General features: G+C 35.1%; 1 protein-coding gene across 1 annotated transcript; it reads left to right on the top strand.

The window, feature by feature from the left end:
* Window positions 1–2,046: 2,046 nt before the first annotated feature.
* On the top strand, window positions 2,047–3,939 carry LOC127123459 (uncharacterized). The gene has a single exon (XM_051053677.1). The coding sequence runs from the start codon at window positions 2,047–2,049 to the stop codon at window positions 3,937–3,939; it is 1,893 nt and encodes a 630-aa protein (XP_050909634.1).
* The last annotated feature ends 8,332 nt before the right edge of the window (window positions 3,940–12,271 follow it).

Below are 12,271 nucleotides of genomic sequence, written 5' to 3'. Positions count from 1 at the left end.
TCTCAATATAGGAAGATTGAAATAAATTCATCGGTACAGTGATGATCTACATCACAAGAGCTTTATTTCCATGGCCTTGTTTTTCATTTTCATTGAGGTTCATTTCTCTGTAAATTTGGCCGAAATCTGTTGCTTGGCCGGAGAAGACGGTGGTTTCCACCACCACCACCACGTGTGCATACTTATGGCCCTTGGATCTCCCTTCCATGATCTAATCGTGTGTGTTCATTTTAATTGCCTGTTTTAATGTATCATGTGGCGCGTTTGACTCAAGCCTAGCGTGTGTCTTCAGATCCAGACCATACACCATTGCCACGTCAATTAATGGATTGCATCTAGTGGCTCAGGCTTTTTCGCTTATTTCATTTTCTTTTTATTTTCTGTTAATTCATTTCATTTTCATTAATTCATTAAAAATTCATTTGAGATCAGAAAAATATGAGACCAACTCCAAAAAAATTCTTGAAAAATCTAGTTTCATATTATGATTTTTAATTATTTTTGTGACTTCATTTGATATTTTTTATGAATTACTTAGTTTTTAATGATTTTAATTCATTTTAAAATACTTTCTGACTTTTAAAAACTACAAAAATATTTTCATAGCATCTATGGATCATGATAAGTCAATGAAAAATAGTCTCAACAATTTCTTGTTTGTTTTGAGATTATTTGAGATTTTTATTCATATTATGCTATTTTTGGTTGTTTTTAATTGATTTTAATTACTTTTTGATTTCAAAAAGTTGTGAGAAAATTAGTCAAAGCTTGTTTGACTATGTTGAACTTATGAGAATTTAATTAAACTTTTTAAAGTTGCTTTGAATTAAATTTGAGGTTCCATTTGGTTTGTTTATTTTTTATTTGTATATTCTTTTAATTCAAAAAATACCAAAAAATATCATTGACTCCGTGACTTGTTATATTCATTTCTCTTATGTTTGGTGTTAATTGAGGTTGAATTGATTCAACTTTGATCAAATTCATTAGATCTTGTGGTTTGAGAATCCTTAAGGATCATCACTTAGAAAGATGAATGAATTTGATCAAGGATAAGTTATCCCTTGATCAATTGGGATTGGTTGTTGACTTCTTACCCCTTCCCTTTCATCTTCACCCCTTTCTTTCCCTCAATGGCCAATGAGTTAAAGTCTTGAGGTTGGTCTTGACAAAGAAGAAGTTTAACCTTCTTTGATCCAAACCAAGCTCAACTCGATCCATGATCAAGTGGGTTATTTTGTGTCAAAGATAGGTTGCTTCTTGGGCAAGCAAATAACCAAAAGTCAATACAAGGCCCTTCCCCTTTTGTTTGGCATGGCAAGTTTATGGAGCTTGGCTTATTAGTCATGATCTCTAACTTGTGTTCTTTGCCTATATTCTTATTGATCGGCCTCAGATAGGTGTGACTACTACATTAGTCCACTTACGATTGCTTAACATAGAGCTACATTGTCTTAGTTTAGTAAGAAGCAAAATTGTGTTTCTTTGTCTACTGCTGAAGCTGAATACATAGCAGCTGGAAGTAGTTGTTCTCAACTGGTGTGGATGATACAAATACTGACTGAATACAATGTCACACAAGATGTCATAACATTGTACCGTGACAACCTGAGTGCTATAAACATCTCAAAGAACCCTATTCAGCACAGCAGGACCAAATATATTGATATTCGTCATCATTTTATTAGAGAACTTGTGGAGGATAAGACTGTAGCCATAGAGCATGTTGCTACTGAGATGCAGTTAGCTGATATTTTTACAAAGGCCTTGGATGCAAATCAATTTGAATTCCTGAGAGGGAAATTAGGGATTTGCATTTATGAAAATTTGTAGCAATTAATATGGAGTGGAAAAAGTAATCAAATTATTGTCTATTTTCCTAAAATAAAGTGCCCCCATGATGGTAAATCATCACCTTGTATTGGAAATACCATCTTCACACGCTACCCCTATAACCCCATTACCTACTCCAACTCTTCAATCTTCCTTTTCCTTCTCTACAAAACTCTGCTAGGGAAACCTCACTTTTTCCAGAAAAACTCCAAAATGTCACAACATCAAGATACATCTGCTTCTAAAAATACTAAATCTACTCCAAAAGTTAGTGTTTGTCCCATGGGCGTCCCTGATGATGAGATTCTGGATGTTGCTCCTCTCTCTGTTATTCCCGACGCGAACATTAATTTGAACCAACCCATCTCCATTGATGCCTTCGCTTCTGCATGTTCCAATCAAGGTAATCCCTCTAGTAATTCGTCTGGTTCAACTCCTGTCACTAATTCTAAGGAAGGAACACGCTATACTGATCGTGTTATAAGAGACCTAGTTACTAGAATTCTTAATGAAAGCCACTTTGTAAAGGGAGTTTCTACTCCCCTTGCTCAAATGTATCCCTCTCCTGAGGCTGAACAACCTAGTGATAAGGGTGATGATTCCTCCAGCTCTGAAAAGGACTTGGCTGCTGAAGGGTTATGCTCTCTAGGGAAAACCATGTCTGAACAAGGGAAATATGTGGCCTCTAACACTGCTAATGCTTCCCACTCTGAGAAGCATGATGATGCAAATGTTATGATTGATCTAGAGGATGGTTGCTCTGATGATCAAGATGAAAGCTTGATTCATCACATAAAGTCAAGTGTGGCTAAACGCATGAAGACTCGCAAAGGAAAATTTGTGGTTGAACTTATGTCAGTTAGAAAAGCTAAGAAGACTGCTGGTGTTGGTCCCTTCAAACCATGGAGCAAGGTTGAAATAAAGAAGAGGAATGTCAGAGATGATTCTGAGCCTGAAGAGGATGTTGAGGAAGATGTCCCTGACATCTCACCTGCGAAGAAAACTACTGTTAGGAAGTCTCCTGTTAAAGTACTTGTTGTTCATTTGGATAACATCTCCTTCCATCTTAAGGATGGAGCTGCTAAATGGAAATTTGTGATTCAGAGAAGGGTAGTTGTGGAAAAGGAATTGGGAAAAGATGTTGCTGATGTCAAGGAGGTCATGGACCTGATAAAAGCTATTGGGCTTTTGAAGACTGTTGTTGGGTTCTCTCAATGCTACGAAGGTTTAGTCAAGGAATTTATTGTTAATATTCTTGAGGATATTTCTGATAAGAACATCAAGGAGTTCTGCAAGGTGTATGTGAGGGGTAAGTGTATAACATTCTCTCCTATTGTTATTAATAATTTTCTAGGCAGAAAAAATGAGGGTGCAGGAGAATTAGAGGTTACAGACAATCAGGTATGTAGAGAGATTACAACTAAGCAGGTGAAAGTTTGGCCTTTCAAAAAGCATCTTCCTGCTGGAAAGTTGACTATCAAGTATGCTATCCTGCATAAAATAGGAGTTGTTAACTGGGTCCCTACCAACCATATCTCCACCATTGCTAATACTCTTGGGAGGTTTATTTTTCCTGTTGGGACAAAAGTGAAATTTGACCATGTTAGATTTATGTTTGATCAAATCATCAAGCATGCAACTACTAATGCAGTTAAGTTGCCAATTGCTTTTCCCTCTATGATATGTGGAATTATCTTGAACCAACATCCTGGTATTCTGTGCTCAAATAATTTACCTAGTAGGAGAAAACCAGCTCTGTTTGTGCACTACAAACTCTTTGAAGGCAGTCATGTCGAGGATATTGTCATGACATCTGCCATGAAGAGGCCAGCCTCAAAAGTTGGAGCAATTGCTAAGCTTAAGGAGACATGCAAAGAGCTAGGTGAAGGGATTAGGGTAGCCACAGCTAGAAAACAATCTTTGGAAGCCTTGATTGAAAGCTTGGAGCAGACTGAGGGTGAAAATGCTGAACATGCTAATGTCATCCATGAAGAAGAAGTTGAAGCCCACACCTCTAGTGAGAGGTCTACTAACAATGATGATGCAAGTGGCAATTCTGCTTCTGGTGCTGCTGAAGAGACTGCAGACTCAAGCTCTACTGAGTAGCTTTGTTGGCTTTGGTCCCTCTTGTTTTGATGGTTTTCTTGGTTTTTTGTTGTTTTGGTGGATTTCTTTGTGTTTTTTTTGTTTGTTCTCAGCATTCTTCAGTTGTGTATATACTTGGTGTTGTAACTCTTTAACTTATGGTTTTTCGGTTAATGAGTAGATAGACATTTATTTTGTCTCTTTGGTCTCTTTTAGCTAAAAAGGGGGAGAAGTAGCTGTAGATGTAGTTGAGTATCTTTGCTTAGCTCTGTAGTATTATTGCTGCTCTGTTTGTCTGATACAGGGGGAAAATTCTGGTGTTTATTTGTTTGGCAGAGGGGAGGAATTCTCTGTGTTCTGTTTGTGTGAAGCAGTGTGGTTGTTGCTTGTTATGGACTGGCTTAAGGGGAAGTTGTTGTGTTTCGGGATGTTGCATGGACTTGAGGGAGAGTACAAGCATTTGTGTGCCATGATGTTTGCTAGTTGGTTCTTGCTAGTGTTGTATGTGCAAGTGCTTATGTGTTATTTTTGCTAGTGTCGTATGCATATTTTTTTTCTGCTGTTGAACCGATGCTCTAATTGATTTCTTGTGAATGTGTGATCTGATGTTTGTTTTAGCCAAAATTTTCCAAAGGGGGAGTTTGTTGGTTCTATGAATTGGCATCAATTTTGGTAAAACTTAGTGTTATCACAAGATGTCATGCTTGGAGTCTTGACATATGATATCAGCCTTCTGCAGGTTGTTTAATATGGTTGTGCAGAATTTATTCAAGATGTCAGACTCGATGTTACGACATGTGCATACTGAACATTCAGTCTGAATGTTATGTATTTTGTTGTTGCGCTTTTCATGCAAGTCTTTGTGTGCTCATATGGAGATTGCATGCATTATTCAAGGAGTAATTCTATTTAAATCCAGAATATTATGTTTCCCAAATAGGAATGATTCGCTGATATTTCTTAGGGAATATGCAATAAATAGAGTTAGGGTTTCATGCTGCCCGGGCCCATTTAGAAAGCTTATATTTAAAGACTTTATAAACCATGTTTTACAGATAGAAAATACGAACGTGAAATGAGTGAGGATTAGGGTTTTAGTCTTGTGTGAGTTTGTGAATTGTGAGACATTCATCCATCTTGTTGATGTGTGAATTGGACTGAGTTTTTGAGTTGTAATTTGTCCACTCTAAGCTTTGAAGTACGAGTGTATTTGTTTACTTGATTGAAGCTTTTAAGCAAGATCAAGTGTGTGTCCTTGAAGTGTGTCTTCTTTCTTTTTGGTATTTGTTCTAGTATCACTGTTGTGATTGAGGGGGGTGAGTATGGTCTCATGTCTAAGAGTTCTTAGATAGAAATCGCACGGGTAGAGATTAGGTGAAAAGACTGTAACTTGAAGTTGTTTGCTGAGAGTCTTTGAACTAATTATGTTTAGTGGATTTCCTTCCTGGCTTGGTAGCCCTCAAGCGTAGATGTGTTTGCACCAAACTGGGTTAACAACTGCTTGTGTCATTTTTCAATTGTTTCCTGATTTTTATTCTGTTCATATTTCACTTGTTGTTCAGATATTAGTGTCGTGACATTACCTTCGACATCTCATATCTGATACCAGAATTTCACAAGCCTTACAATTAGGCCAAGGATTTTGTGGTTGAATACTTGTGCAATGAATAAATGTTAACCTAAATCTTGATTAGGATAAATTGATAAATTAATTGAGTGTAATAGCTTGACTATGTTTCTTGTACCATGTTATATTACTTTGTGTATACTTTGTGAATGTTATGAATCATATTATGATATATGCTAAGTATTGTTATTGTGTGTGTCCATGAATGATTAAAAACATATGATGATGAGTGAGAAAACCTTAGGAGTACAATTTGATTAATAACTTAGAAAGATAATTTAGGTTGTGGAAATGATTACACGTTGATGCTTGGACACAATGATACCTAGGTGTGTATCGTGGACAAGTATTCGCTTGATAAACGAAATAATATGCTTTGTATGGAACATGTGGAATATTATATGAGTGGGTGAAGATGAACACCTCGTATTTGTTGAACATCACAAGAATTGGGTTGATAATTGGTGAGGAACATTTGTTCCAAAAGTCCTATTTTGGTGAGGAGCCTTGCTCCATAAGTCCTATTTGTTGTTGAGAACTAATCACGTATTCAGAATTATTTGTGATCATGCACATACCACTTCAAGGACTTAGGTAAAGCAGTAAGTAGGAATGTGGCACCAATGATTCGTGCCTCAATTGGATTTGAACCCCAGCCATGGCAGAAATGGGGGGAAGGTGGACACTTAAGTGGGTTAGAGGCCCATACGGTGAAAGATACCCTAAGTGGGTTAGAGGCCCATACGGGTGATGATCGCTTGAACTGGGGATTAAGCCTCATAGAGGGCCCGATATCCACCGCGAAAGTCGAATCATACGAGTATGCATGAACCGAGCCTGGCTGAGACGTAGGTTCATTCAGAGATTGATGTTTCGTGAATTCGAATAGCTATTTATTGATTTGTGTGAACTCAAGTGACATGTTTCCATATATTTTGAATATTCCTTAGTTGCTCAAGTCCTAGTTACATTATGTAAGTGATGCACAAGTAACAGAAGGTGAATACTTGAGTTAGAAATCAGGTAGCAACCCTATAGAGTCGAGTGGATCCATAGGATAGGAGAACTCACTAAGATTATCATCTCACCCCATCAACATTGTTTCAGGTGTTTTTGCAGGTTTGATTAAGAGGAGCTGCTTGATGATGTTTCGACGTTGTTGTGATGTTGTGATCTTCCGTTATAGGTTTTGTATAATGGTAGATATTGTACATAGATCTTAGATTTTTTTATTTAGGCACTTTCCATATCTTGTACCATAGGTTGTCTATTTTACTTTGGTCAAGTATGTAAATGATGCCTTTAGGCTCTTATGTTGTATCAGTAACAAATAGTAGCACTTCTATGATATTATTCTAGATATATATTATACGGGTTGTTACAAATTCCATCACCACCAGTTTTTGTAGTTATGAGAGATAGATACTTAGAAAATAACAAGTTAGAGTGCTTCTTGAAGATCCAGAGTTGGATTTGCCTTTATCATTGGAAAATCGTGGTGGATGTTTGTTCATATTCATTCTTCTCCTTGTAATCTCTTTCTTGTTGGGATTGTATGTAAGTTCACTTTTATAGTATGCATATCTATTAATCATGGCATTATGTATAATTTATTCATGAATTTATATCGATGATATCCTTGTTTACTTGTTTATCTATTGATTTGAACTGTTATTGAGAAATACTCTTCGAATCTAGATCTAGGATAATCATCTGTTAGACACTAAACTCTAGAGATAGATTTAGATTTAACATTCATGTGAGTGTCGAATCTTAATGCTTCATATTATTTGATAGGCTGAGAGATCGTCGATTAAACAATATTGTAGAACTCTCGACGGAAGTTTAGACATGAACTCTGTTGTGAGCGATACGTGGTGATATTGATGAATATTTAGATAGTGCATAACGGGTTGGAAATTATATGTTCGTATGGTGGATGAAATTCAATTTTGTAAACTCTCAGATCTCTCTAAAGCTTTATTTATTTATTCATTCATTTTACATAGCACAACTTTTAAAATAAAACTTACAAACATAAGCTTAAAATTGTAGAGACCATTGAATGTAATTGATATCACACTAATCCCTGTGGAGACGATAAAAATCAAAATACTTACTTTTGCTTACTAATTTACCGTAACCAATAGTGAAGAGTTAATAAGGACCTTTGGAAAGTGGCTTTTGAAGGTTTGGTTTTGGAATTGTCAATGAGGGTGGACTTTGGCTTCTGTATGCTTGTTTTGCGAGTTTTCATGATTTGGAATATGCTAGATGCATGCGATGATATGCTTGAGGAAGCGACGAGAGTAATGCATGATCATGATTTATGTGATAATTTAAATGCTTTCAGTTGGTGCCCATATGGTGGCTAATGGAATGATTAAGACTAGGAGAGGTTGTTTGTGTAATAAGGTTGTTTGTCCAAATGTGGTAAGGTTTTATGCCAACATGACTTCCCGACACTCGTTTTGAACTCGACGATTACTGATGTATGACAAGGATTTTCTCGAGCAATTTGAAAGTATGGAGGGGTTCTTCCCCTAATGTAGCTAATTTTTTCCCCTATTGTAGGGTCTTTGAAGGAGTTTCCTGAAAAGGAACTCGGATATCATCGTGTCGAGATATGATATTGATACGGACTGCCCTAGTATTTTTAATCTTCGAAAGGTATGCCTCTGATTAACTGGTGTTTGAAGGTGCGACCTAGGTTGACCAATTCTTGGAATGATTTGTCCCTAGTCAATAGGATATCCAGATGATCTTACTATAATTATGAGGATTTTCTCTTGATCGACAGGATCTCTAGGTTATTTGTCCTGGGTTATGAGCATCTTGAAACAATTCGCCTTTGATCAGACCGTTCTTGAAATTTCCCGGATGCTAAGTATTTGCAACTAAAATTGTTCTTTTTGAAATTTAATTCTAACGCGATTCTCATGTAAAATTTGAAATCGAAAATTGTTACGGAGAATAGATATGGTGTGTACGGTGGATGATATCTCATAATATACTTGATAATCATATAACATATATTCCACACACAAAAAAAAAGAACAAGCACAAATATCATTTTTATCATATGAAACATGTGGGAGATGACTATTATTTATTTATGCGAAAATCAATTGTCATCCTTACCACCCTTAATATTGAAAGGTGAATTAATGATTGATTTTTTTAAAATATTATTACATATGTTTTTTTGTTATAAGTTGTTTTAAAATTTACACACATATTAAAAAATATAATTTATTTTGTAACAAAAAAACTATAAATAATTTTACATAATTATCATTTATTAATGGTATTAAAAAAGATAAATTAAAAGCAAAAAAATTAAATACTTAATATTATAATATAAAAAATAATATTAATGATTTATTGATATCGTAAACGACATATAATTTAGGATAAATTTTTTTTAAATTAAATTATAACAAAGAAACATAAAAATTTATATTTTTGTTTATAATTTAACATGTGATTTCTAAAAAAATAGAGAAGGTTGGTTAAGATAAACAAATTATTTCACCTAAAATTTGAATTTGAATTCTCTCTGATGCTTCTTCTTTAATTAAAATCAATAACCATGTCACGTAATTCATTTTTTTTGGTGACTTCTAAGGTGAGGGACCCTTACCATGAGTCATATTTTCTAACCATTAGATTAAATGAATTTATAAGTTTTATCATGAAACAAGCAACACTTGATATATTTATCTCTCCTCTCTCCTTGTTTAGATGCTTTCTTCACCACTCCCCTTACACCGTTACCACCACTAACATTAAAATAGTAGTGTTCTTAACACTAATTTAAATTTTACTTTTTTTCTCATGATCCTAATAGATAGCAACAATCAAGTATTTGTTTTCATGACTATTGCATGCATTAATTGCAATAAAAATCTTTCATTTTGATCTAACATTAAACCACCCACCCACAAGTATTTGTTCAACAACATTAGGTATTTTCTATTTTAAATTTAAATTAGTTGATTATTCATTTTTACAAACAAGCTTCATAAAATAAAAGTTAAAACATTTGTGTTAGGTTAAATATTGTAGGTGTAAACAAACTATGAAAATGACTTTTTTTTTATAAGTAAAATGTAAGGGTTTAGTTGTTTTATATATGAGAAAATGGTGGAAAGAATGAAGTTTTTATGACCGAAACATATAGTGGTTAAGTAAAATGAAGGTAATGGAAACACAATGAGAAAACTAAGAACAAAAATAGTTAACACAATTACTTTTATCCTGGTTTACTGTTAACAAAGTTACCTTCAGTCCACCCGTTAAGGTGATTTCGCATTATCAAAATGACTTAATTCATTATAATCAAACTTGATTACAACACAAAGACCAATTGGCAATGTCTTCTTAAGTAATTTTGACTAAACCCTAGTCACACAAGGAAATACAATCACAAAGATTGAGATACAAAATGTGTTTACAAAATACTTCTAAGAAAGCAGAATACACAAATAAATTACAAAGTGTTTCACACAAAATATATTATACGAAGAGTATGAACAAAAGTTCCTTCTGTGTATATTTCTTTTCTCTCAAAAATATTAACAGTATGCAATGTTCACATAATGATATTCTCTTAAAATTCTTAGCACTTGGTTATTATTCCATTCTTCTAAGACTCATTTATAAATGCAATGAAAAGATCTGTTTGAGGGTAGAAGTGGAATACTTAAATGAAGTTGTATCCTTCCATAACGGTCTGTGAAAATGAGAGACACAATCCATATCTCACAAAATCAGTATAGTGGAAGAAATATTTGATCTTCTACTACGTACTATTTTCTCACGTAATTTTTTTTTTGACTTTTTCTTCAAATATTCAAGGGCTTCTGATAGAGAGATGATGAAGCATGCATAGAAGAAGAATAAGAGTCTGGTTGAGAGAATCTTCAAAAACATGATTTTCATATTCTTAATCCAGTTCATCAGAACTGATCTTTAGAGTTTGGTGACACAGTTCATCAGAGTTGTTTGAGCGTAAGACTTCAGAGCTTGACAATGTTATTGTTGGTGCAAAGGTAGAATAAATGATGAACGGAAATATTCTATTAAGAGAATGACGACTACAAAACATGATAAAAGTTACAATGATTGCCACCCTATTTATAAGCTAAAACTAGGGTTACTAGAATAGGATAAAATACTAAAATACCCTCTAACAAACTTAGGGGCTAAGAAAATAGTACAACCAATAAATATGAATTACTTCTAATACCATCCCTTAATTCATATTCCATCAAAACTTGTAACACCAATTCCATCCCTTAATCTGAGAAATTGATCAGTCTTGATAGCTTTCGTCAGAACATCTGCTAACTATTTCTGAGTGCTGCAGTGTACAACTTCTAACACTCCCCTCTGAACTTGATGTCTCAGAAAATGATACTTGGTCTCAATGTGCTTGCTTCTCCCATGCAACACTGGGTTTCTGGCAAGATTGATTGCAGACTTGTTGTCAATCATCAGCTTCAGAGGTTTGTTTACTTTAATCTTCAGATCCTGCAATAGATTCAGAATCCACACAGCTTGGCATGCAGTAACAGCACCTGCAATGTATTCAGCTTCACAAGTTGACAACGCCACAACAGGTTGCTTCTTGGAACACCAAGAAATTGGACCTCCCAGAAATTTGAATAAGTACCCAGACGTACTTCTTCTGTCAACTCTGTCTCCACACCAATCAGAATCTGAATAACTCAGAAGTTCTGACTCATCCTTTCTTCCAGAAGGAAATAATACTCCATACTTCAGAGTTCCCTTGATATACCTCAGAATCCTGACAGCAGTTTGGTAATGGGACCACTTAGGTTTACTCATGAACCTACTAACCATCCCAACTGAATAGCAAATATCAGGTCTGGTATTGCACAAATACCTTAGAGAACCAACCAACTGTTTGAAGGTTGTAGCGTCCACATCCTTTCCATCAGAGTCAGAATCTAGTTTCTGATTTGTATCAGAAGGTGTGACAGCAATCTTACAATTCTTCAGATTAAATCTCTTCAGAAGTTCTAATTCATACTTGAGCTGATGCAAAATAATACCTTTCTCAGAGTATCTGAACTTCATCCCTAGAAAGCATGTCATTTTGCCTAGATCAGTCATTTCGAATTCATTCATCAGAACTTTCTTGAACTTGGCTATCTCCTGTTCAGAACTTCCAGTCAGCAGTATATCATCAACATATAAACATACCAGAGTCATATTTCCTTCAGAAGTATGCTGAACATAGACACCGTACTCCATCTCACATTTCTGAAAACCTTGCTTCTTGAAAAATGAATCAATCTTCTGATTCCAAGCTCCGGGCGCTTGTTTCAATCCATATAGAGCTTTGTATAATCTGTACACCATCCCTTCCTGATTCTTTTTCATAAATCCAGGAGGTTGTGACACGTAAACTTCTTCTTCTAATGGACCGTTCAGAAATGCAGATATTACATCTAAATACATCAGAGGCCAATTCCTGTTAGCAACTATTGCAATCACCATTCTGATTGTTTCATGTCTTGCTACAGGTGCAAACACTTCAGAGTAATCCAGCCCAGGTTTCTGTAGAAATCCTCTGGCTACCAACCTTGCTTTATGTTTGCCAATTGAACCATCTGGCTTTAACTTCTGCTTGAAAACCCATCTGACGCTGATGGCTTTCTTGTCTTTTGGAAGTTCTGTCAGCTTCCAAGTCTTGTT

The sequence above is a fragment of the Lathyrus oleraceus genome, chromosome 2 (assembly GCF_024323335.1).
Source record: "Lathyrus oleraceus cultivar Zhongwan6 chromosome 2, CAAS_Psat_ZW6_1.0, whole genome shotgun sequence".
Classification (NCBI taxonomy): Eukaryota; Viridiplantae; Streptophyta; class Magnoliopsida; order Fabales; family Fabaceae; genus Lathyrus; species Lathyrus oleraceus.
The sequence above is the reverse complement of the archived record's forward strand: the minus strand, read 5'-3'. Positions and strand labels throughout refer to the sequence as shown.